This window comes from Seriola lalandi, unplaced genomic scaffold, assembly GCF_002814215.2.
Source record: "Seriola lalandi dorsalis isolate HSWRI2012SDOR001 ecotype SW California unplaced genomic scaffold, Sedor1 jcf7180002054664, whole genome shotgun sequence".
Taxonomy (NCBI): Eukaryota; Metazoa; Chordata; class Actinopteri; order Carangiformes; family Carangidae; genus Seriola; species Seriola lalandi.
The window spans coordinates 61,280-84,619 of record NW_019525217.1 but is presented as its reverse complement, the minus strand read 5'-3'; the positions used below and the strand labels follow the sequence as shown (position 1 = coordinate 84,619).

The 23,340-nt window shown below is 41.8% G+C and overlaps 1 protein-coding gene across 1 annotated transcript; it reads left to right on the top strand.

Moving 5' to 3' along the window:
• Window positions 1-166: 166 nt before the first annotated feature.
• LOC111665980 (tricarboxylate transport protein B, mitochondrial) lies at window positions 167-18,584 on the top strand. Its single transcript, XM_023421146.2, has 9 exons — window positions 167-721; window positions 9,349-9,456; window positions 10,349-10,448; window positions 14,207-14,345; window positions 14,832-14,916; window positions 15,316-15,420; window positions 15,685-15,800; window positions 15,916-15,989; window positions 16,429-18,584. The coding sequence occupies exons 1-9, from the start codon at window positions 610-612 to the stop codon at window positions 16,541-16,543; spliced, it is 954 nt and encodes a 317-aa protein (XP_023276914.1). The 5' UTR covers window positions 167-609; the 3' UTR covers window positions 16,544-18,584.
• Window positions 18,585-23,340: the final 4,756 nt, after the last annotated feature.

Here is a 23,340-nt window from a genome sequence, read left to right as displayed (position 1 = left end):
AGAGAGAGAGAGAGAGAGAGAGAGAGAGAGAGAGAGAGAGAGAGAGAGAGAGAGAGAGAGAGAGAAGCTGCGCCCCGCCCTTCTTCTGTTGTGGAACAAAAGTGGCCAGCCCCCTATCACACAAGCACCCAGTGTGACACCCACTGACCGCTGCCACACCTCACACTCGGTGGATGTTTTAAGTTAACTGGTTTTACGGAGAAATTGCTACTAAGTTCCACGCGGCAGCAGGATACGGACTGTTTGTCCGCCCCTCCTTGCTTCCGGTTTGCTTTTCTCTTACGCACTACTGTCGTGATACAGTGTTGCCATAGTTACAAATAACAGCTATTGGATTATATAGAAGATTCCAACTTCCTTGACAGTCCCGGTATCCGCCCACTGTCAACAAGAGAGATCCGCCGGAGTCTCACCACAGATCACCTGCATCCAGGAAAGCGCACCAGAGACGGCGGCCGTCCATGTGTTGCGCGCTCCAGTCCACTTGAAAAAAAATCCAACAACAACAAAAAAAAAAACATAAAAAACATTGCAAGCAATCTTCTTGAAGATAAAAACTCATTAGACCGGAAGCTTCTTGCAGGTTGTACAGTGTTTTTTCTGGTAGTTATGCAGCATAAAGGCACATTTATCAGCCCTTTTCCGAGACCGCGGTGTCTGGCGGCAGCGGCGCCAGCGGGGAAAGCGAAATTAACTCACCCGGGGAAGGCGATCCTGGCAGGTAAGTTCATCACGAAGTGTCAGCGTTGGACAAAATGTCACTACTTGTGCGAGTTACAGTGAAGCCAAAGTTGAATAGAATTGTGTTATTGTTTACAGATACTTAGTGTAAGGCTGTGCATCGGAGTGAAGTGGGAGGTGTGTTCTACAGTGTCACAGTTTAAATAACCTGCTGGAGAAATAGGTGGAAAGACCAAACAGCAAACCACCGATTCAGCGTGGAGTGAAGGAGAAGTTGTAGTATTCGTTCACTTAGCCTACATACAGTACGCATAGAAAGATCATGTGGATGTAACTGATGTTTTCTGCAGTGAAAATAGTTGAAAGTCAAAAAATAAGGTCGCTGTACCGCTGTATTAGTTTCTTTCTTTTTTTTTGCATTTTGTTTAGTGTCGTTTTGTGTTGTTGCTAGGATCACGACAAAGACGTTTTTAATCTTAAATGACAAGTTTCACTTTAAGTTTTGGGAGCTGAAATGTTATGAGCTGGTGGAACGAGGTATTTACAACAGTGTCACTACCCTATTTTCTTCACCAACTCCTGCAGTTTTCCCTCAAACCAACTTGACCTTTGACCCCTTGAAGATACTGTAAAAGAGAAATAGTCTGGAGCGCTCTGTGCCAAATGATAAGACAACAGTTTTCTTCCTGTGTCCTGTCATGGTCAGATCTTTCCCACTGCACTGATCTGGTTTTATCTCCCTAATCTAAAGATCACCCCTAGTGCACTTTACATAATGTTATTAGAGCAGAGTGATGCATCCAACCATGTAGGGGACACTGAGACAGAATCTGGAGCCATTCCCGCCGGGGCCCGGGTAGGTGTGTGCTGGTGAGAAAATGCAACTGAAAAGCTCCTGAACAGCTACGAAATAAACCTTGTGGTGGGTTTGTTTTCTCCATTTTTACTGTTTCTCTGTCAGATTGTGACCACTCTATCTGTGGTTCTGCTTTCTGACGCTGCGATACTGTGACCAGCAAATAGTCTGAATGTATGCTGTCATCTCAGCGCTTCATTCTAGGGCTGTAACTGATAATCATTTTAACTGCTGATCAAATCTATTAATTAGGATTGGAGTAATGGGTTAACCATGTATTCAAATATAATGTCAAAAATGTTGATGAACACCCCTTGTAAATAAACAGAGCCAAAAGATTTGCTTTGTTTAAACAGCAGCCAAAAATTATTATTATATATTTTTGTGATTATTATGACGCTGTAAACAGCAAGGGTTTGGTATTTTCAACTGACAAATTATCAGTTGATTGAGTGATTGGTTCAACGCGTCTTCAGCCACGTTTGTTTGAGTCGTTTCTGCGGTTCATCGCTTTATCCCGGCCGAGGTTCAGAACCCCCGTCCATCTTTTCTTGCTGCTGTGCCCCCCTCCCTCAAACCCTTCGACCCCCTCGTGTGATGATGTTCAGGAGGCAGCGGCTCCAGTTGATGAAGACGCTCTCTGAGGTTCTCCTGTATTAAGGCTACACGCTGGTTTTTGGCAGCACACTGTTGATTTCAGCCGTGTGCTCTGGCAACAGTTACATGCTGAATAATTTATCCTTCTGAATGAATTCCTTTTGATGGAAGTTTACAAACAAACTGCTTTGGAGATGCAGCGAATCATTATTTTAGTTATTCTACCTTTTATTCTCTTGATTAATTAATTGATGGATCATTTTGGCATCAAATGTCCGAGAATAATGAAAATGCCCAAAAGCCCCAAAGCTATAAGTTCCCAAAGCCCAAGGTAACATCTTCAAATTGCTTGTCAATAATATTTAGATTACTACCAGTTCTATTACCAGTTATTTGTTTCAGCTCAAGAATAAAAGGTAAACAGGGAGAAAATATTCTTCATGAATGCCCCAAATTTACATATGACTTGTCTGTAATAATAAAATGAATTTTTCCTCTAGATGTCACAAAAGGTGTGTATTTAATTTACTATATTATTATAGAAACAACTGTAGAGTTAATGAACTTGTGGTGTGAGTGGAACTGGAAAAGGAGAAAAAAAAAAAAACTCTCCTGACTCTTGTCACCCTGTCAGCTGCCAAGACGTGGAAATGTGGCTGTGGTGACACTGCCCCCCCACCCACCCACCCACCCCTTCAGTCCCATGCAGCCTGATTGACTGGATGTGGCCTAGTATTATGTCCTATTCCCCTCACTGTGACGTTCAGCTCATCTCAAGCCTGTCTGTCCGGTTTTGCAACAGCAGCACGATTCCAATCTCTCTGTCTCAACTGTGTGCACCCTCTGACTCCTCCTGGCCTCGCTGTCAAGAAACCATTGATTTATCCCTTTGTCTTTCAGAGGTTTGGAAATGAGAGTGTGTCAGAGCATCACTGGGATGACTCAGCGGCAGATAAACTGCCTCTTTGAATCTGACCCGAGATATTGTCCATTAAAAACCACAGCTGATGGTTTACACCGTCTGGATACAAATTCTTCTCACTTAGCTATGGCATAAATAAACACGGTTGACACCTCTTCTGGTGTTCTGACGTGCTAATGCTACTTAAGAGTTATCTGTTATGGTTAATAGTATGTGAACGCGGAGAGAGCGAGGCACTTGTACAAGCCTGAAGGCTGTAAGTAGACAAAGCAAGAAGTAGAAGGTCATAGCTTAATGGATTAAAGACCCCACATAGACAGTGGTTGGGGAGGAGGGGTGTACATTGCACATTTCCAAAGCTTTTAGAGGCCTGTGCTCTTTCTGCTGCCATTGGTTAGTTCAAGTCTTCTCTCAGCAGCCACTGGTAATGACTGAGGGAAGGAAGGAAGTGTTTTATCTCTGTGAGGCCTGAGGGTGAGACAGCGGTCTAAATGGGTCTCTGGTCCTGATTTTCTGGCTGTTGTGCATTCATACACTGCTGTGGCTTTCATTTGTAAGCCTTCTGCTCAGGAGAGAGTCGAGTCAGAGCAGCAGAGGAGTGGACAGAGATAAAGTTCCTTTTTTTTTTTTTTTTTAAATCTCAATTTCATGATAGAGTGGGTTTTCCACGGAGACAGCCTTGTTTTTTGCCACTTTTCTTGCTCTCTTTTCATTTTTCTCCCTCTCTTTCCAGCCTGGGGGCGGCCAGTTAGGTTTCGTGAGTGGCTGTCTCCTCTAAGGCTCAGAGGGCTCGTCAAACTATGGCTTACCCCCCCGTTTCCTAACGTCACAGGCGACGCACACAGTCCGCTCCCATACACTGTTTCCACTGCTTGCAGACCCAGAGTACCAGGAGGCGAGATAATAAATCACAGTCCACTCCTCTGTTCAACCCCCAGCCGCCCAGCTGTAACAGCTTTTCAGCTAGATGTTGGTATAAAGCAGCCATTGACACACAAACAAGCAGTGATGTAGGAATTAGCTGACATCTAAAATACAGCAGGCCTTTATGATGGTCAGCTTAATATTTCATTTTTTTCATTGTTGCATTTGCAGGTTTTATCTCATTAATTACAAATCAATATACTGAACCTTCGGCTTTCAATTTTCTTAATCAAGACTAAAGTTTTTTGATTGATGTTCTGTCAACCACTGAGTTTAATTCATGTCACTATTGTGTAGAAATTAACTTTCAGAGAGTTAAAACTTGGTTGGGAAAATCAATCAGAGTGAACATGTAGTTGCTATATTTTTTTTAATGTGTAACCAATTTTCAAGTAATTAATAGTCTTAAGTCATGAAAGATTGTTGCCCAACAACGATCTTTTAAAGAGCTTGAAAACCTGTTTTCTTTTCTCCTGAGGCAAATTTCTGGCTCTTTAGCTGCTAAATGTTCCACTGCAGCCACTATTTAGTACTGAGAAGCTTGTGTATGGAGGGTTTTGTTTTTACAGCTTTTTCACTAAAAACAGCTGCTTTCAGCATCTGGAAACCGTGCTGAAGAGAGACTGAACCAAAACAGTAAAGTTGGCAAACCGAACAATGAGCTGAAAGAAGCTAAAATGCTCTGTAGAGCTGAGAGGAACTGCAGAGTCAGGGGGTAACTTAACAACAACGTAACTTGGACAAAATCAGAAAGCAGACTCAATATAAACTCTTATAAAATTAACTTGAACAACATGTTAAAGTTAACTGACTGGTCCTCAAATCAAGATAATTAATCAATTAACAGATTAAGTAAGTAATGTACATTTAAAATATGGTTTTATCCCTCAGCTGTAAAAAGCCTGGCAGCCTCGTCTGCATCGGCACACTGTTAAAACAACCTGTGCGTAGCTGTTCTGTTTATGTAAATCAGTGTACAATCTGCATGCTGCAGGGTTCGAAGCAGTTAAAACAGTTTCCATGTAAAATTAATCAACATCTTTCCTGTAATTAAGCAGCAGTGTAGCATTAGGGAGTGTTGTTCAGGACAGAGGAAGCCTGAAAGGCCAGACGTCAGATGAATAATTCTTTTCATGTTTTGCGTGAGGCAAACAGAAATATTATGGCTCTATTAATAGGACACCTCATGTTTGAAGTACATCAGTCCTCTGGCTATGTTCTCCATTTGGACTAGAGATATGGACATAATAACATCTTTCCCTTAGACTTCAGAGAGTTTAAAGTGAGGGATAATAATCTAAAGGAGGAACATCTGGATAAATAATAAATAGAATCTCTTGCAAATCTGCTTAATTTGCTGGCACATGCACAAACACTCGTATAGATACACATTGTTGACTGTTTTGTGTGAGTTTTATTGTTTGAATTGAACTCAGTGAAGTTGAATTTCAGGTTTCAGTGCTTTAGAAAATCCACAGCAACTCACAAGGCAGCAGGCCAAAGCGAAGTCAAAACTGGTTATTACGAAGGAAATGGAGATTCAGATATGTTTAGAACCTGCCACATTCAGAGGCCATGTTAGATTGTCAGGTTGTCCTTCGAAAAATAAAGTTTCTGAGTCGACCAGATGTGTTGGGTACTCATTAGAGTCACTGAAGGAGGCAGGACAGGACTTCAGAAACTGTCCCTCCCTGTCAGCTGGCTGCCTGTTCACCCGGCTTCCTCTGGGCCTCGCTGTACTGCAAAAGAAAAAAGAAAAAAAGTGACAGTCAATTTGTTTGTGTGCATCTTGCATTCATGGATGTGTGTGTGTGTGTGTGATGTGAATGTGCGCATATATACTGCATTCTATACACGTGTTCAAAAGCATGTGGATACGAGAGCTGATTTATTATAGTTTAACGCATTTTTCAAGCCCAAATGCAAAACAAATTTCACCTTCTCAATTGATTTTCTGCTTCCCTTTGTCTTGTGCGATTGGGTTTCTGACAAAGCATTTCTGATAAAGTACACTTTCAGCTTTAGTTGAAGATTTTTCATAATTTCCCGGCATCTTATAGAACAAATGATTAATTGCCTAAATTAGAAAATAATCAGCAGACTAATCATTTGTGAAAATATTTGTTAATTGCAACCCCAGTGAAGACCCTTATCCACATATTGCTCAGGGGCTACTTTTTATGGTATTCGTTAGACCCCTTACTCCCAATTCAGGGTGTTATATCCCTCATATTCTAGACAGTGTAGTTCCAACCTTGGGGTAGCAGTTTGGAAAAAGGCCCCTGTGCACAAAGTGAGGCCCATAAAGAAGCAAAAACCGAAGTGAACAGTGTTGGAATGAATTTAAATACAAACCGTCACTCAGGCCTCAACGACACAAAATCTCCTGTGCCTGAATGGGAGCAAAGCCCTGCAGCGAAGGTCCAAAACATTGTAGGAAGCCTTTCCAGAGGAGTGGAGGCTGTGACAACTGTTACACCTCTGGAATAAGATGCTCTATCATCACATATGGATGTAGTTTTCAGGTGTCCACATACTTTTGTCCAGCCAGTATGTGGCAGCTACATGAGCAGGAGCCCAGCTGTGGATTTTGAAGGGTGTTGATTAAGTTATAAATTTACCTTGTCTGGCAAGAGAGTGAGCATTACCTTCACACAGTACATCGACTTAGTCAGTATGTGTCTGATTTATGTAACTGCCGCCTAGTTTGCGGAAGATTCAAGTTTTTAATAGTCAGTAGAAGCAGGCGCTACGCTGCTTTTCATCGCCTCTGGGCTCTAGTATCACTCCAATGCCATTTCCATTTCTTTTGGTGTAATATTAAGTGTCAGAGATCCATGTGGATGCATTGATTTTATGACACAGTGCGGAGAAGAGTGTTTGGAGGGGGGTGAGGAGAGAGGACGGTGCTGCTGGCAGGAAAATGAAGAACGGGAGAGGAGAGCGGGCCTGTGAAGATAAAGATTAATGGCCATTTCTCTCACGTAACCCCCGTTTGGCAGCTACACAGGAGTCATTTAGGGTGTCTTCTGTAAAAGTGTGTGTATAAATATGTGTGTGTGTTGGATGCAGTCTGCAAAATGGACTAGAAAACAAAGTAGCTGCTTCTCCACAGACGCAGTGTGTCTGATGAGGATTGATCATGTATTTGTATCTGTTGCTGAGTCGCTGTCGTTGAGTGATTGCTGGTTGGTTTTCACGTGCAACTCTGTCTTGGCTGAAAACTGATGAATGAAGTTTATTGTTTCTCTTTTTCCAAGACACACTGACCCACTGATCCTGGATCAGGGCGCGGCTGGAATGGAGCATGTGATTTCTGTTACGTCTCAGCAGGTCAACATTTACTTGCTATTCTCCCAGGATTAGAGGAATTACAGTGCAGTGGCCTGGTGATTAAAGTTCATATGTGTGTGTGTTACAGATTGTGTGTGCGAGATCACGTGAATGTCACGATTCAGCTGAGTGGTGCTCACAATTATTATGAATAGTGGTGATTAGGTGAATCCAGGTATAATAAATGATGGGTTTGTAAGCACTAAATTATGATTATTCCAATCGTCACACAATTATCTGACTATTGATGCGCTGATATTAACTGAAATGCTCCAATTCACATGTTACAATGTGAAATTGTGTTGAATAAATAGATAGTGGTGTAACATCAAGGTAAACCAAAATAACGTATGATATAATTTTCAGGAAATATATGTTCTCATGTATTTACATCTAATGCTATGGCACATTTAATGTCAACGATGTGAATCACAAAAATTAAATATTAAAATTTTTGAGATGACAAATGAGAATATTAAAAGCTCTTTGTCCTTTATTGATTTCCCTCATTAAATCAGCTGAGCTCACAGACGAGGAGATAAAGCAGATGAATGAAGCAGACCAGTCAGAGGCTGTTTAGACTGGTGAGGTGTGGGTCATGCAAAAAAGGGCTAAGACCTAATATCAAGAAGATGAGTGTGAATGGAAACCTTTGGTATTTAGTTTGTGTTGCAATCCCATCCACTTATAGCCCTCCCCTGCATGCCGTGAGTTAAATATATGTTTTTATCTTAAGCAGAGGCGATGCTGCTAGGTGCCATGGCGATAAAAGTCATGATGGCATGAGGGTGAGGTGTCTACACTGCAGAGCTAAATAACATTTCTGTATGTTGATGAGTGGAATACTGACACGAGACTCGAAAAATATACTAGCAACAGCTACTTAGTGTCATACTGAGCTGTCAAGACTTTTTCTTTAAACAAAAGAAAAATTCTACCTGTGTCCTCAGTGCAGAATTTTATAGAGATGACTCACTGAAACAAGTAACAAGGGTGGGGAGATTTCTGCACTATTTCACTATAATAAAAATGACAGTTTTAGAAAAAAGCAGTTGATTTGAAAGAGAAACTGATAAAATAACCTCATTCCTTTATTTTAAGAAAACGTGATTTTATGGGAAGCTCTCTTGCATAAAAGCGTCTGAGCATCTGAGGACGTTTTTCTTGAGTAAATCTTTGCTATTTCAGATATTTCAGTTTTTCACTTCCCATTCACCAGTTTGTTGTGGTAATTGGCTTCAGGTTCCCTGAGTTGGCACTAAGACACATGTACAGTAAAATGTTCCTCATAGTTAACCAGAAGAATTCTTTTAGATTTTTGTGTGTGAACATGTGACATGATGTGTGTGTGTGTGTGTGTGTGTGTGTGTGTGTGTGTCTTTCTTGCACAGTATGCTTGTGTGTGTCTGTGTCATTGAGTTAATGGAGGGTCTTGGCCAGGGTAATGGAGCCCCTTCCTGCAGGCTGAACAGATAATTTAATTAATGTCAGCCCTCGCTCCATCCCCCCCCCCTTCCCTCGTGACTCTTCGGTGTTTTGCATTAGCTTCGCTTTAGGACGCTTGTGTCCTTATCGACTCAAACTCATCAACTGTGGCAGAACTGTGTGCAGAAACTAGTCCAACATCTAAGGGGCAGCAACATTTCCTCTCACAGCCTTTTCGTGTGTCGACTCTCTCCTTGTTCCTCAGACAGCACAGTCACTGTGGAGTTTAGCTGTGGCAGTTGATTCATCTTTGCCCAGCTCGTTACTCTTCCTCACACAGCAGCAGTGCTTTTAATGTTTATGGAGGGAAAGCCATTTGTGGAGTCACTGTAATGATCCATGATGTAATGGCATCTCCTTGTAATTCATAAGGGGGACGGGGAATGGGCTCGGTGCGCCTGCAGCTAGGCAGACCTGGTATGCTAAGTTTATGTCAGCAAAGATGACCGTCCTCTGTGCTTACTTCTTTATCGATTCCGGTTTCATTTATGCCTGTTCTTTATGTTGTTGATATTAAAAACCATCTGCTCTGGCTTCCTGTGTTTCGCAGGTGGACTTGCAGGTGGTATAGAGATCTGCATCACCTTCCCCACAGAGTATGTCAAGACCCAGTTACAGCTGGATGAGAAGGCCAATCCACCTAAATACAGAGGAATAGGTGAGTATGACATGGGTGACATTTTCAATAGTTTTCCTTTAGTTTGCCAATGTATAGAGCTGATAATGCCATAATGCCAGCCATTCAATCATTCTATCTATCTATCTATCTATCTATCTATCTATCTATCTATCTATCTATCTATCTATCTATCTATCTATCTATCTATCTATCTATCTATCTATCTATCTATCTATTCATCTTGTCTCTGCCTCTCTCAGGAGCTCATTATCTCATTACCCATCATCCCTAGGTACATCAGGGATTCTGGCAGGCTGTCACTGTGCTTGTTTATATGACTTAGAACAGACCAATGCACACATACACATTCATCATCCATGCATACTAGCACACACGCACACACACACGCACACACACACACACACACACACACACACACACAGGATCTGTTAATGTTGGCTGGAGCTCTGAGGATCGGAGACCACGGTAATGAGCGCTCGAGACAGCTGTTGCTTTGCTTGCGCAGTTGTGCGTTTGGCTAGCTAGCACAACATGGACTGACGTCTCCAAGAGCCAGAAGCCAAAGAAAAACATACACAACACAACACAAGTTGTGGAAGAATCAGCCTGTGGTTCAGTTTACCCATGTCATGATTGAGTAGAGTGACATACACTCGCATTGTGTTGCCTTTGATTCAATACCGAATGACACAGGGCAAAATAAATAATTGAATCAAGAATAAAAACACTGTTGCACTACGTTCATTTCGCTGTTTAGAGGATGTACCAGAGGATTTATTTTTTACAGTTATTCACTGAATATGAAAACTGCTAAATACTCAATCGAACAATAATACAAATCTAGTATTCAGTCATTTTGGACATTTTGTAATGTGTGTGTGTGTGTGTGTGTGTGTGTGTGCTCCTCCAGGTGACTGTGTGAAACAGACGGTACAGAGTCATGGTGTCAGAGGACTGTACAGAGGACTCAGCTCACTGCTGTATGGCTCCATACCCAAATCTGCCGTCCGGTAAGTAACAAGTACAGTTCAAAACTGCGATATAAACTTCTACCTATAGAGACAGAAAGCAGCTAATCTTAAGGGTACTTGGAGAGACACTGATTGCAGAACTTGTTTCACTGATGCATGTGATTTATTAAAAGACTAGATGACTTCAGACTTGATTTCTCCCAATTAGTAAAATTAGAAATGACTACAGAAAGTGCACAAAGTAAAACCACACAACTCTTCTTTACACTGGTCCAGTTACTGTTTTTTCTGGGCGGCCTCTAAGTATTTCTCTCTAACCGATAACTTTTATAGTCTTATATCTATCTGTATTGCTCGACCTTTAAAAATAGTAGCAGCACAGCTAACGCACACTGTGCACAGACACACTCATAAACTTTACACAAGGTCCTTCTGTTCATCATTTAAATAGTGTGTTATTATGCAACCACCCCAAATAAATATGTGTTGATGTGTTGGTGCTTTATTACTTTATTTGCTTTTAATCTTTTGCCTCTTTACATTTCCCAATATTTTTATATCTTATGTTCATATTCTAATAATAATAAAAGTGTATAAAAGTGTATATGTGTGCAGTAAAGGTTGGAATAAAATGAACACTTTTAGCGAAGCCATTGTGATCATCTACCTGGAAACAGTAACTCACACACTCCAATTATTCTAGTCCATTACCCACAATGCAAGGCATAAATGCCACACTAGCCTCCAGTATAATTATGTTATTCTTTCACAGAAATGACATTTATTTTCAGACAAGTGTGCAAGTTGCACACACACACGCACATGCACATGCATTCACGCACGCGCGTGCACACACACACACACACACACACACGCACACACACACAAATTGCACAGAACGAAGTCAGGCACTTTTATTGTCACTGTTTTTGTTCTCCTTCTCATTCTTTCATTCCTTCCTTCCTTCCTTCCCTCTCTTTCTTTCTTTCTTTTTCTCCCTCTCTCTCTCTCTCTCTGTCTCTCTCTGTGTGTTTGTGTGTGTGTGTGTGTGTGTGTGTGTGTGTGTGTGTGTGTGTGTGTGTGTGTGTTATGCTGGAGGGTAGAGCCTGTCTGTACGATGGAGAGACAGGCCCAGCCATCCGGAGCAAACATGCCACTCAAACTCAGGCAGGGTCTCAATGGGGGTACAGAGAGGGAGACTTGTGTTGATACGGGGTGTGTAACGGTTTATGTACAGTGTTTGTGTGATTGTGTGGGTGTGTATGTGTGTGTTTGCACATACTTTATGAGTGTGTCAGTCAGCCTTCAGCACCCTTTCCAAAGTCTAAGTGGTTTTGTTTCTGCTCTAAGGAATTTTATCTTAGGAAATATGGACATGGAGGAGTGTAGAGATTTAAGCCACGTCCTCTTTCTGCTCATGTAGTGGTTGTGTTGAATGGAAGAATGAATATAATCTACTGTCTGTGGGGTATATACATTTAGATTGAGTTATTTAGGCTGGTGGTTCCCAACCATTTCAGCTCGTGTCCCCTTGAAACAAAGCTATGTCTACTTGCCAGTCATCATCACAGTTTACATGCTGTCTATGGGTTATGACCTGTTCAACCAAAAAGGTTTCCCCTTATTTTATTTTATTTTAAAAGTGCAAAGATTAGAGGCAAATTAGAAAAAATATACATGGCTTTGCAGAGAAGAAATGTGTTTTTTCTGCTTTTCCATGATGTTAATCATGTGTGATCCTATGACGGGTTCCCTAAACCCAGTGTTGGAAACCACGCACTTGGGGAATATAGCAGAAAATGAACAGGTAATGAAACATGATAGAGAGTTTGATCACTGTTAAGATTGGAACAGTTAGTTTTGATCAATGGAGAATACCTTGGCACGTTTCCATTGACCACCACTTCCCCTGAGTCGTTTGTTCGATCCGTTCCTTTCCTCCTATCTTTTCTATCTGCTTTCCCCTTCCCCCATCGCTCCTCTGCCTCTTCAGCCCTCTTCCTCTCCCGTCCCATTAACTGATTGCCTGTGCACCACCATGCGCCGTACAATCTGCTGCAGTGTTGTCATGGAGGTATAAGAGGGACAGACAGGAGAGCCTTTGACCTTTTCCTCCCCTTAACCCCCTCATCCATATCTACATCCCTCTCTCCTGCCTTCCCAGGCTCCTTTTTGTCTCTCTTCCTTCCCATCCAGTCCACTCTTTCCGTTTCTCCTTCACCTCCTCTTCTCATCAGCAGGGCTGACCTTGTAGAAAGACCCACTAATGAAGATTGGGGAGCACTCCGCTGTCCAGAGTGACTCATCTCTGACTGTGGACTGTCAGCCAAAACATGACGGGCGATATTCTAACTGTAAAGTTTAGTAGTTCGCTTGTTAAATGGATTGGGAGAATATGGAGAGTAAATTGGAAAAGGAGCAGGCCTGACGGTGCATATATCTCTCCAGCAGCTTTTAATGAATAGCATTTGTTTCACAAGGTTAGTCAGTAAGTGAACTGCCGTCTCCGTGCAGTCTAAGCATGCTGTAGGGAAGCTCACGCTTTTTAGTCTTTATTTTCTCCAAAGCTAAAAATCTGTTTGTAGTCATCGAGAGGTGTGCATAAAGACACACACGAATTGATTTATTTTTATGTGTTGTTTGTTCCTGCTCGACAGTGGGAGTCAGTTAATTGGGAGGCGCCTGTCTTTCAAAACAAACTAAATCTGTGTGAGGAGGGAGACAGAGGAACAGATGTGCAAGGTTAATGAGGGGTGGAAAATCTTTCAATGAAAGGCAGATGGAGAGGAAAACCAACATCACATGAGCCGAGTATAAGAGATGAATTCTGTTCAGTTCTGTCCAAAACCTGTGGCGATGGCAGGTAAACGGTTCAAGCAGCCCGTGAGGAGACAAAGCATTCATCAAGAACAAGCGTCTGTCCTCCCCCGCCCCTTTTTTTTCTAAATGTACCGGGCAGCGTCCTGCCTCCACCACAATTCAATTCCATCTATAAATAACCTTTCTTGCAAGGACTCGCTGGCACAACATTTTCTGATTAAAGAGATACATAAAGCAGCACACACCTCTCTCTCTCTCTCTCTCTCTCTCTCTCTCTCTCTCTCTCTCTCTCTCTCTCTCTGGGCTGGCTTCCATGGCAGCTGTTGCTGGTCACTTTCCGGTTACTGAGACACTGCACGATTATTGGTGCATCTATAATGAGGAAAGAGGAAGGACAATAAAGTAAAAGCCTTAAGCACATTCTGCACTTTCAGCAGTTTGTCTCCACTAAAAATCTGAGATAGAAGCAAGTTTTTTTTTGTTTTTTTTGCCTTGAGGAGCATCTGTGGTTCTGCTTTTATTTGTACTCAGCAAGACATGGAGAGGAAACTAGTTTTATGTTTTCTGCTGCAGGGACAGCGTAATTATCTTGCGACATGTGGCCTTTTTTCATATGCTAAAGGTGTAATGATAATGTCTTAATACAGAGAACCTCATTTTATGTCCCTGGAATATCAGCATCTATTTGTTTTTACTTTATTTGTTTACTTTTATATTAAACACACATTAAATTAAATATAGTTTTCAATGATTAAAACATCATTATTTCAGTTGGAGAGACGTTTAATATTTCGGCCTTAAAGGAAGAAAAGTGTAAAAGTCTTAAATTTATGGTGTATTTTCAAAGGTTTGCTCCACTCTAGTTATCAAATGTCTGTTTACAAGAATCATTGTTATTCGCTCAGTTTGCTTCAGTTCCAGATGCTCCTGTCACGACTTTTCCTGCAGTTCCATGCTGACTCTAATCTCCCCCTCAGGTTCGGCGTGTTTGAGTTCCTCAGTAACCGTGCAAAGGATGAGTCTGGCCGACTGGACAGCACCAGAGGCCTGCTGTGTGGACTCGGAGCTGGAGTGATGGAAGCTGTTTTGGTGGTCTGTCCCATGGAAACCGTCAAGGTATGTTACTCACTGATCTGTGGTCAGATATCTGATTTGATGTGTTTCTTCTCACTTCTGGACGATCACGTATTATGCACCGAAGACATAAAGTTTTGTTTTTCCATACCTGACTTGTAACATCTGTAACAACTGTTTTTTTTATACAATTTTCAAGACATTACAATAATAAGCCTCTACACAGAATAAATCAGAAGTATTTTTCCTATAAACGCACTCTTCTCATTTTATAATCTTCAGAATTAGACTGATTAAAGCATATCAGTTTGGAATTGAGAGCAAAGACTTCAAGCTACTGCCTTTATCGGTAGTGGATCCTGCATATTCCCTGAACTCAGTTTCATTGAAAAGAGCAGAAACAGCCAGACTACACATTTGTGCTGTTTTCACCATCTTAAGTGTCTCCCTTCTCTGTAATAGTCTGATTTTCTGTTTAGGATGATGATCACCTTGTGCCTTTTTTTTCCTTCTTTTTTATCTCTCAAGGTTAAATTCATTCATGACCAGACTTCAGCAAACCCCAAATACAAGGGTTTCTTCCACGGAGTCAGAGAGATCATCAGAGCACAAGGTAAAGAGCAGCTTCAATGCATGCAATTCACCTGACATCTACTGGTCAGACAGGGTAGTGCAGCCGAAAATGTTGTGTTACATGTTCTGCACAGTCCATAGTGTTGTTTCCTTTAACCTCCTAGGACCTGGCGTCCACATATGTGGACCTCACATTTTGGGTTCTCTAGACCACATTACTAACTTTTTCTCAACAAGGGCCTGGTGACCACATATGAGGATATTATACTGCCACTCAGTAATCGAAATTTAAAACTAATGTCCTCATATGTGGACATCATTTTTCTCAGGTCCCAATCAGCCTAAATAGCAAAGAGAAATTAAAAATGCACGCCATGCAAGAGTTCGGGTCTTAGGAGGTTAATTGACAAAAGCCTGATGAATTCTTTTGCCTGGACAGGATTGAGGGGGACGTACCAAGGTCTCACTGCCACGGTCCTTAAACAAGGCTCCAACCAGGCTATTCGCTTCTATGTGATGACCTCTCTCAAGAACTGGTATAAAGGTCAGTGTGCACGAGGACATGTACTGTATGCATTTGTTTGTTATTACAATAAGAATAAGGATGCGGTATAATCGCATAAGTCCACAATGTATGGTGTTAGTATAGCAAGGAACTGGAACACGTCTATTGGTCCCAAGTGTTGGCAGATCAGGGTTTTACCAGGTACCTGCCCAGTTCAGTAGTTCAAGACGAGGACTGATTTTACACTGAAGCATAAACCGACTACTCACCTTTACTGACTCTTATGTTATGTCTCTTCTCCAGGTGATAACCCCGACAAAGCTATTAATCCCTTGGTGACTGGAGCCTTTGGGGCCATAGCAGGAGCAGCCAGTGTATTTGGAAACACACCACTAGATGTCATCAAGACTCGGATGCAGGTACATAATATGAAAACTGTTAAAAAGCACATGTTAACTGTTAGCATTTCCTCCTTAATTAGATCTGAAGTTGTTGCCAATTACTGAAGTCTTTCCTTTCCTTTTCTTTCCCAAGGGTCTGGAAGCACATAAATATAAAAGCACGCTAGACTGTGCTGTGAAGATCCTGAGATATGAGGGCTTGGCAGCGTGAGTACGCCTCCACTTTGTTTGGTTTTGGTGTTGCAGCATGCTTGTACCTTTAATCCATTGATCACAACAAGCCTTCATTGCTTTCTCGGCCTGCAAGTTATGCTGTAATACTCAGTTCATCCTTTGCATCAAACATACAGTATTTAGGTTCTGGAAACAATCGTCACTGCCACTAGATGTCGCACTAGCACACACCAGATTCTCAAACCAAATCCTGCTCGTGCTCTGGCCTTATCTCTTTCTTTGTCAGAGGTCTTTTTAGACAAAAACGTGGTTTCTTCAGTGGACGAAATTCTGGAAGGACCCTTTTATTTTAGCTTAATGATGTTGGAAAATGTTCATCAGAATTTTAACAGTGTCACCCATCAATAAATGTGCCTTTTTGCTGAGCACTGATATCTTATGTCCACCTCTCTCTGTCTCTATTCGTCTGTAGTTTCTATAAGGGGACAGTTCCTCGCCTGGGCCGTGTGTGTCTGGATGTGGCCATAGTTTTCATCATCTATGAGGAGGTGGTGAAAGTCCTGAATGTGGTCTGGAAGACAGACTGAGCTGCTGGACGTACAGAAAAGGCGACGGCCTCCTGCTTCCCAGGCATCAGACACAGATCCGAGTTTAGCAGACCTCTTCAGTATCATAAACCAGCTCTTGAGGGTTGGAGGCTTAGATCGGTGTCTTATGCTAACCAGGAGGTTAAAGACGGGGCCTGCAGAGAAGAAAGAAAGCCCTGATAGAGGCTCAGTGTCGCTAACATCAGCTGGAGTGTATGCAGAGCTTTGATGCTCAGCATCGAGACACCTGACAGGACCAAGGGTCAACTTCACTAAGTGGGTTTATAAAGTCAGCCAAATAACTGAAAAAAAAATGCTTCATCCTAGAGATACATCATCAATTTCTAAATATGAAACAAAACTTGAATATTAAGGTCATTAATATGATTCCTTCATGACTGCTTATTAATAACATTTTGCAGATATTTCACCGTCTTTATGAACCTGCTTTGTAAAATAACCTCCTCCAGGGAAGAACGTTATTTCTCATCATCACAGCTGTTTTACTGATGTTTACTGCAGGTGTGCAGGTGTCATACTGGATTTTCCTCAGTTTGTGTTGCTCTCTGTCTCCTCTTGTGCCTATTATGGTTTTAAACCCAGAGGACCCAGAATGCAGCTGGTTGCAGTTTACAGTCACATAAACTGCAGTAACTTCCATAACCAAGCCTTTAAGAGAATGATTTTACATTTATAATATGCCAATTATTTTTATACAGTGTAGATTCTATTTTAGTTTATTACCAGCATTATGGTTTTATTGTAAAAATATAATGTATTTTATTCCTGTGCCAAATGCCAAACCAGTTATACTATGAAAATGTGTTCAGAGTGAAAACATCTCTAGAAGTCTAATGAGAATCAGAGAAGAGCAAATATTATTAAGATTCATATTGTGACATGCTTTATGATTATATTTATTGAAAGTTGAATTATGAATATCTAGATGCTAGAGAGACTATTTGCTGTTAACTTGTGCCACTTGTTTTTCCTGTAATCAGGTGTAAAGATGTTTTTAAGATGTGAGGAAAATATTTTATTGCTGTATTTCACTGTGAGTCGAAATGACCCAACAAACCTGAGTCATACACTAAGTAACCTCCAACATCTCTTCTCCCTTCAGTGGAAGTGTTGAGTTCATCAGGTTAAATCCTAACGCCAGGTACCCACAACAGGATGGTTATTTGTCTTCTGTTTACATTAGAGACAGTTTTCAGGCTCTGTGATTCTTCCTATCGACATACATTGTGAGATAATTAATTGGAAAGGAAAGAAGAAATGTATTCTTCTACTATACATATTTATGCTCATTCTTTCAGGAAATCGCTCTTGTGACGGAACCTCTCACAATTCATAGACATAATTTTTAACCTGCGATGAGGGGTTGTGCAAGGAGGCAATGCTTCATTTCCTATAAAGGGGCCACCCACCAAAAAGACTGGGAATCACAGTCTGTTCAAATCCGTTTCCTGTGGTGTTCTGTTCTGGTGCCATGTTTCATTCAGGGTTTGTTTTTACCTCTCACTCATGTGCCTTTTGCTGTTGTGTTTGTTGGTAAATGCTTCTTGAGAAATATCCTAATTTATGAGCTACCTATAAAACTCTTTATTCATCTTAGCTGAAATTTAAGATTTCTGTGGCTCAGTCATTTAGTTGTCATAATAACAAATATTTTTCCTCGTTGTGTCATCACCAGTGATGTGAAAACAGTCATAATCTATATGTAATGATTGTATTGAAAATACTGATGGATTATATTTCCTTATTGCTGAAATAATGTTCCCCTTTGTTTAAAATTTATTTTTCTGTTTGGCCAGAACCACTGCCGGATAACCAAGAGAAAATATTATTGCTATAGAAAATCAATCTAATCCAAGGCTGTGTGTGTGTACATGTGTGTGTGTGTGTGTGTGTGTGGCTCTTTATGATGGATCTCGTGCAATAAATGCCATCCCCTTCTGTTGTCTGTGCTTAATGTAAAGTCCTATGTTGTAGGAGGGGATTTCGAAACTCATTAAAACAAGCAACTGAGAACTTGAAAGCTTGCAGGCTGGTTGTTGTTTTTATCCTCCCTCTCTTGTTCGTCCGTTGTTCTGTCCTTTTGGTTACAACAGATCATGTTGGGACGAACCATGAGGGCGGGCAGGTGGAAGGGGAGGAATCAAACAGGGAAGTCATTGTTCCAGGTTTGGCTGATGGAGAGTGAGTCTCTCTCTCTCTCTTTCTCTGTCTCACTCACACATTCACACCTTCACTGAGGTTATAATGTTCAGTTTTTGTTTAATCTCTTTTTGAGGATTTGATTCAACTGATCATTTTGGAGCCTACAATTTGCAGTGCATTGAATTACAAATAATTAACCAGTACCACACAGTGCAGCCTCCAAAATAACCACACACTTAAATCATATGTGCAATGTTCTTTTTTTCATGAAGGTAGAATTTATTGCAGGACTGTATTGTATCTGCAAGGTACAAGATAACTAAAGCTTTAAAATAAATGTAGTGGAGTGGAAGTATAAATATAAGTATTAAATAGCATAAAATGGGAATACTCAAGTGCCTCAAAACGTGCAGTAACCTATCTACTTCCAGTACAGGTGTGTGTAGGTGCAGGACAGTGGACAGTCAGAATCAGTGTACCATGCAGCAAGGGATAGTGGTCTATCAGTATCAGTTTACTTGGAGAGAACCTGGGATACCATCATGAACTCACTGACAAGACTGAAACACAAACACAAAAAACTTAATCCTAAACACTAGGGGGAGCTGTTACCAGAACCTCAAACACATCTGTGATACGCTCTCTCTCCTCACTGCTCACACACACACACACACACACACACACACACACACACACACACACACACACACACACCTCAGTGATGAAAGAGGCCTCCCCTCTCTTCATATTTGTACAACAGGGCTTTATGAGGAGGGACAAAGCACCCACTAACCTGCCTTCATCCGAACATCATCACTCCCTCCCTCCTCCTTCTCTCATCTTGCTGCAGTGCAGAGGACTGGTCCAAAACTGCCTAAAAAAAATCTCTCATCATCTTAAGTCACACAGGCATCAACCACACAGCAGCTCAGGCCCTGAGATCATCTTTGAACTCCAGAGATGAAAAGTGAAGTTTCCCTGTTTTTCAGAGAGTAGTCCATTTGTAACTTGACAGCTTCACTCACTTAGTTTGCCCAACATGTAGGGTACAAATACTTACCCTTCATGTACAAGTACATTTAATGAATTTTGAGGTACTGACACAAGTTTTCTACTTTACCCCACTGTATTTTATAGATGGAAAAGAAATTCTATATATGTGACTAGTTCCCAACCGTTTTGGCTTGTGATCTCTTATGAGATAGATCCTTACAGGGCCCCAGCTGACGGTGGGTAAACCCTGGACAGGTCAGGTAGAGACAATTCACTATGCATGCTTTTGGAGTGTGGGAGGAAGCCGGGATACCTGGAGAGAAACCACACAGGAAAAGCCTCAACTGGGTTTTGAACCCAGAACCTTCTTACTGCGCTACCACATCACCATTGTCTATTGAACAATACCGCCATCCAGGTCCTCATCAGGAAAAACAGTGGCATTCTCATCTCTGAAGATACAGAAACTCCTTAGAAAAATTTAAAAAAAGAAAATGATGAACTGATCAGCCAGAAGACAGACTACCAACAGTGTCTCTGAAACAACAATAGCCACAGAGATCACCAAGTAGTACCCCATGTGTAAAAGCCCTAAAAAGGAGGATATCAGAGTCAAAGATGAGGGACACAAGCTTTCTTCAGCTCATGTGTGTAATGACTAAATTATCAACAACAACAGCATACAACAATCACAAATATCAGTGTATGTGACACAGAATACATTTCAGTCATAAGCCATGTAAATAACAATCAAGGCAGAAAAATATACTGGAGCAACTTTATCTCATATGCTTTTTTTTTTTTTTTAACTCTTCTCTGGCGCATTGATTTGTCCTCGGGCTGGATCCAATCATCCACCGGCGTGTTAATGATTGGGCGGGGCCGTTACGCACTATATATTTAGGCAGGTGAGGCTTGTTCTGATGTGCGCTGCCCCCCCCCTCTTCCTGAATCTCCTCGGTGCTGGTTGGCGTGGCTGTCGATCGGCGTGAATGGCGTCTCCTGGTGTTTGCTTGATCCGGCTGCCCCGCGATTGAACGGTAGTCTTTGGGTTTCAGTTTTCTCGCGCGGTTGTACATTCGTAGCAGGTGGTAGTGGCATTATATTTGCCTCTGCTCCATTGGTTTGCAGCGTGGCCTACTCCTCTCCTGGCTGCTGAGTTAAAGTGTGCCGCCCACCGCCGTGGGTGAAATCTTTGTTTTGTCGAGGTAGGCTGGCTCAACTTTATCTTTATTGTTGGCGATTTCTATCAGACCTGCAACCAAATTGTCTTTTTCTCTTGTCTCAGTGTTTTTGAACCTGTGAACTTTTATTATTGTGAGTGGGTAAACCTCCATATAGTAATTTCCTAGGGGTGAAATTCCCCCAGGTGGCGTTGTTGACAACATTTCACCCCCCACCGTACCAGTAGTGTGCATACCTGGCGGGGTAATGAAATTGGTTGCTAGCACCTTCCCTGAGCTGTTGTCCCTCAGACTCTGGCCTGCGGGCTGGGCTGTTGGCTCCCTCCTGGTCTGGTAGACCACTGGCCTTGGTGCTTCAACTAGTGCCAAGGTTGTTAATCTCACTACTGCCACGTTTTTATGCTAAGTGGCCAGTAGTTCAGTACAGGGTGGAGTGTATGTGGTGGACTTGTCCGTCTTGATCCCTACTGCAGAAATTGAGTTCGGTCTTCTCTGCCCATGCTGGTGATCTGGGTTGCACCAACCTCATCTCGCACGACATCCCCCTGCTTGACGATGTTCAGCAGCGGTACAGGCAGATTCCCCCATCTGAGTATGAGGAGGTGAAGGCTCGCATCAACCAGCTTCTTGAGGCTCAGGTGGTAAGGGAGGGAAGTAGCCCTTATGCCTCAACCATTGTTTTGGTTAGGGAAAAGGATGGGAGCCTATGCATGTGCGTGGATTACCGCCTGCTTTACCCCAAGACGAGGAAGGATGTGTTCCCCTTGTATTGAGGAGAGTCTTGATGCCCTTTTGGGATCCAGCTGGTTTTCTACTTTAGATCGGCCACCGGGTACAACCAGGTACTGGTCTCAGAGCAGGTCAAGCCCAAAACGACTTTCTGCATGCCATTCAGCCTTTTTGAATGGAACCGGATGCCATTTGGGTTGTGCCCCAAGCACCTGGGGCATTGCACAACCGTTGATGCAGAGGATGTTTAGGGACTACCAGTCCCAATCGTGTTTTCTTCTTCTGTCTCCCAGCACCTACAGCGACTGGAAGTCGTTCTTGGCCGGCTCCAAAAGGGGAGGGGCTTAAGATTAAACTTGAAAAGTGTGCATTTTCCAGCTAGAGGTCAGCCATTTGGGGCATGTCACCTCTGGTGGGAAGGTTTCTACAGACCCTGCCAAGAATGAGGTGGTGGCCAAGTGGCAGATCTTGCTCATCCCTTCATTTTAGAGGTTGACGCTGGCCATTGTGGTCTCAGGGCTGTCCTTTTGCATGGGTGGTGTTAGGCCCATAGCTTATGCTAGCCGAGGCCTCTGTCCCAGTGAGTGCAACAGGGCTAACCATAGTTCCATGAAGCTGGAATTTCTTGCACTTAAGTGGGCAATGATGAATTTTCGGGAGTATCTGTCGGGGCATAAGTGTGTGGTCTTCACGCACAACAATCCACTAAGCTATCTCCATTCAGCCAAACTTGGGGCCACAGAGCACTGATGGGCTGCCCAACTTGCTGCTTTTGACTTCGAGATCAAGTATCGATCAGGTCACAGCCGCCGGTGCTGTGGTTTAATGCAGATTTGTTTTGACGAGGTAGGCTGCAACTTAATCTTTATTGTAACTACTGTCGGACCTGCAACTAAATACTTTTTTTCTCTCATCTCAGAGTTTTTGAACCTGTATTGTAATTTGTAATTTCCTAGGGGTGACAACAGCAACATAAGATATGAAAAAGCATAAATAATACTGTGCTGTGCTAACGCCTTGGTGATTTTACTTTTTTACAATAATGCATGTATGACATATATTATTATATATATAATATCATTTATATATATAGTAATCATAAATGCTATTATTTACACGTGTTTCATACCAAATTGCCTGCTGTGGAAAATACCTGTTACAAGACTTGAGTTGCTTCTCCTTACTCTTAGTTCAGGAGCCTAAATGCAGTTAATTGATAGCTGACAAATTAGTTTGATTTCATATGTATAATAACAATGATAGACAGTAATTGATAAAAGAAAGTGAAGCATTGCAGGTTGAATTATGTATTTACAAGGTATTTACAGTTCATGTTTTCAGTAATGTAATACCATAAGTTGATAGTTTATTTATGTCACTAAAATAAGTGTGTTTAAGATATAAACTGTACATAATTTAATTTGTTACATTTGGAATATAAAGGAATAGTTGAATAAGGTCATTGTCTTTTAATGAGTTCGCACCTGTATTGCTTTGATGTTCCCGTAAGAGGAGGGGCGGGGAGTGATACCAGGTCAGTCATGCAAGCAGAGAGTGGAGCCACACAGTTTTTTGACCTTTCTGTCTCTTGCTTTAGGTAATTATTTTTGATGACTTTGGAAATGGACATTGTTCTGTGTTATTTTCAGCTGTGTTGAAGTAAACAGCTCAACTTTATGGAGTGGTCATGTGGATTCTTTTGAAGTGGATTTATATTTTTCGAAGTGG

What these genes read in the sequence shown, in the direction of transcription:
- LOC111665980 (XM_023421146.2), top strand. Translation starts at nt 610, where the DNA reads ATGCAGCATAAAGGCACATTTATCAGCCCTTTTCCGAGACCGCGGTGT. An exon ending in GTCCCATGGAAACCGTCAAG is followed by an intron (nt 14,346 to 14,831) that starts GTATGTTACTCA and finishes TTATCTCTCAAG; the next exon opens with GTTAAATTCATTCATGACCA. An exon ending in AGAGATCATCAGAGCACAAG is followed by an intron (nt 14,917 to 15,315) that starts GTAAAGAGCAGC and finishes TTGCCTGGACAG; the next exon opens with GATTGAGGGGGACGTACCAA.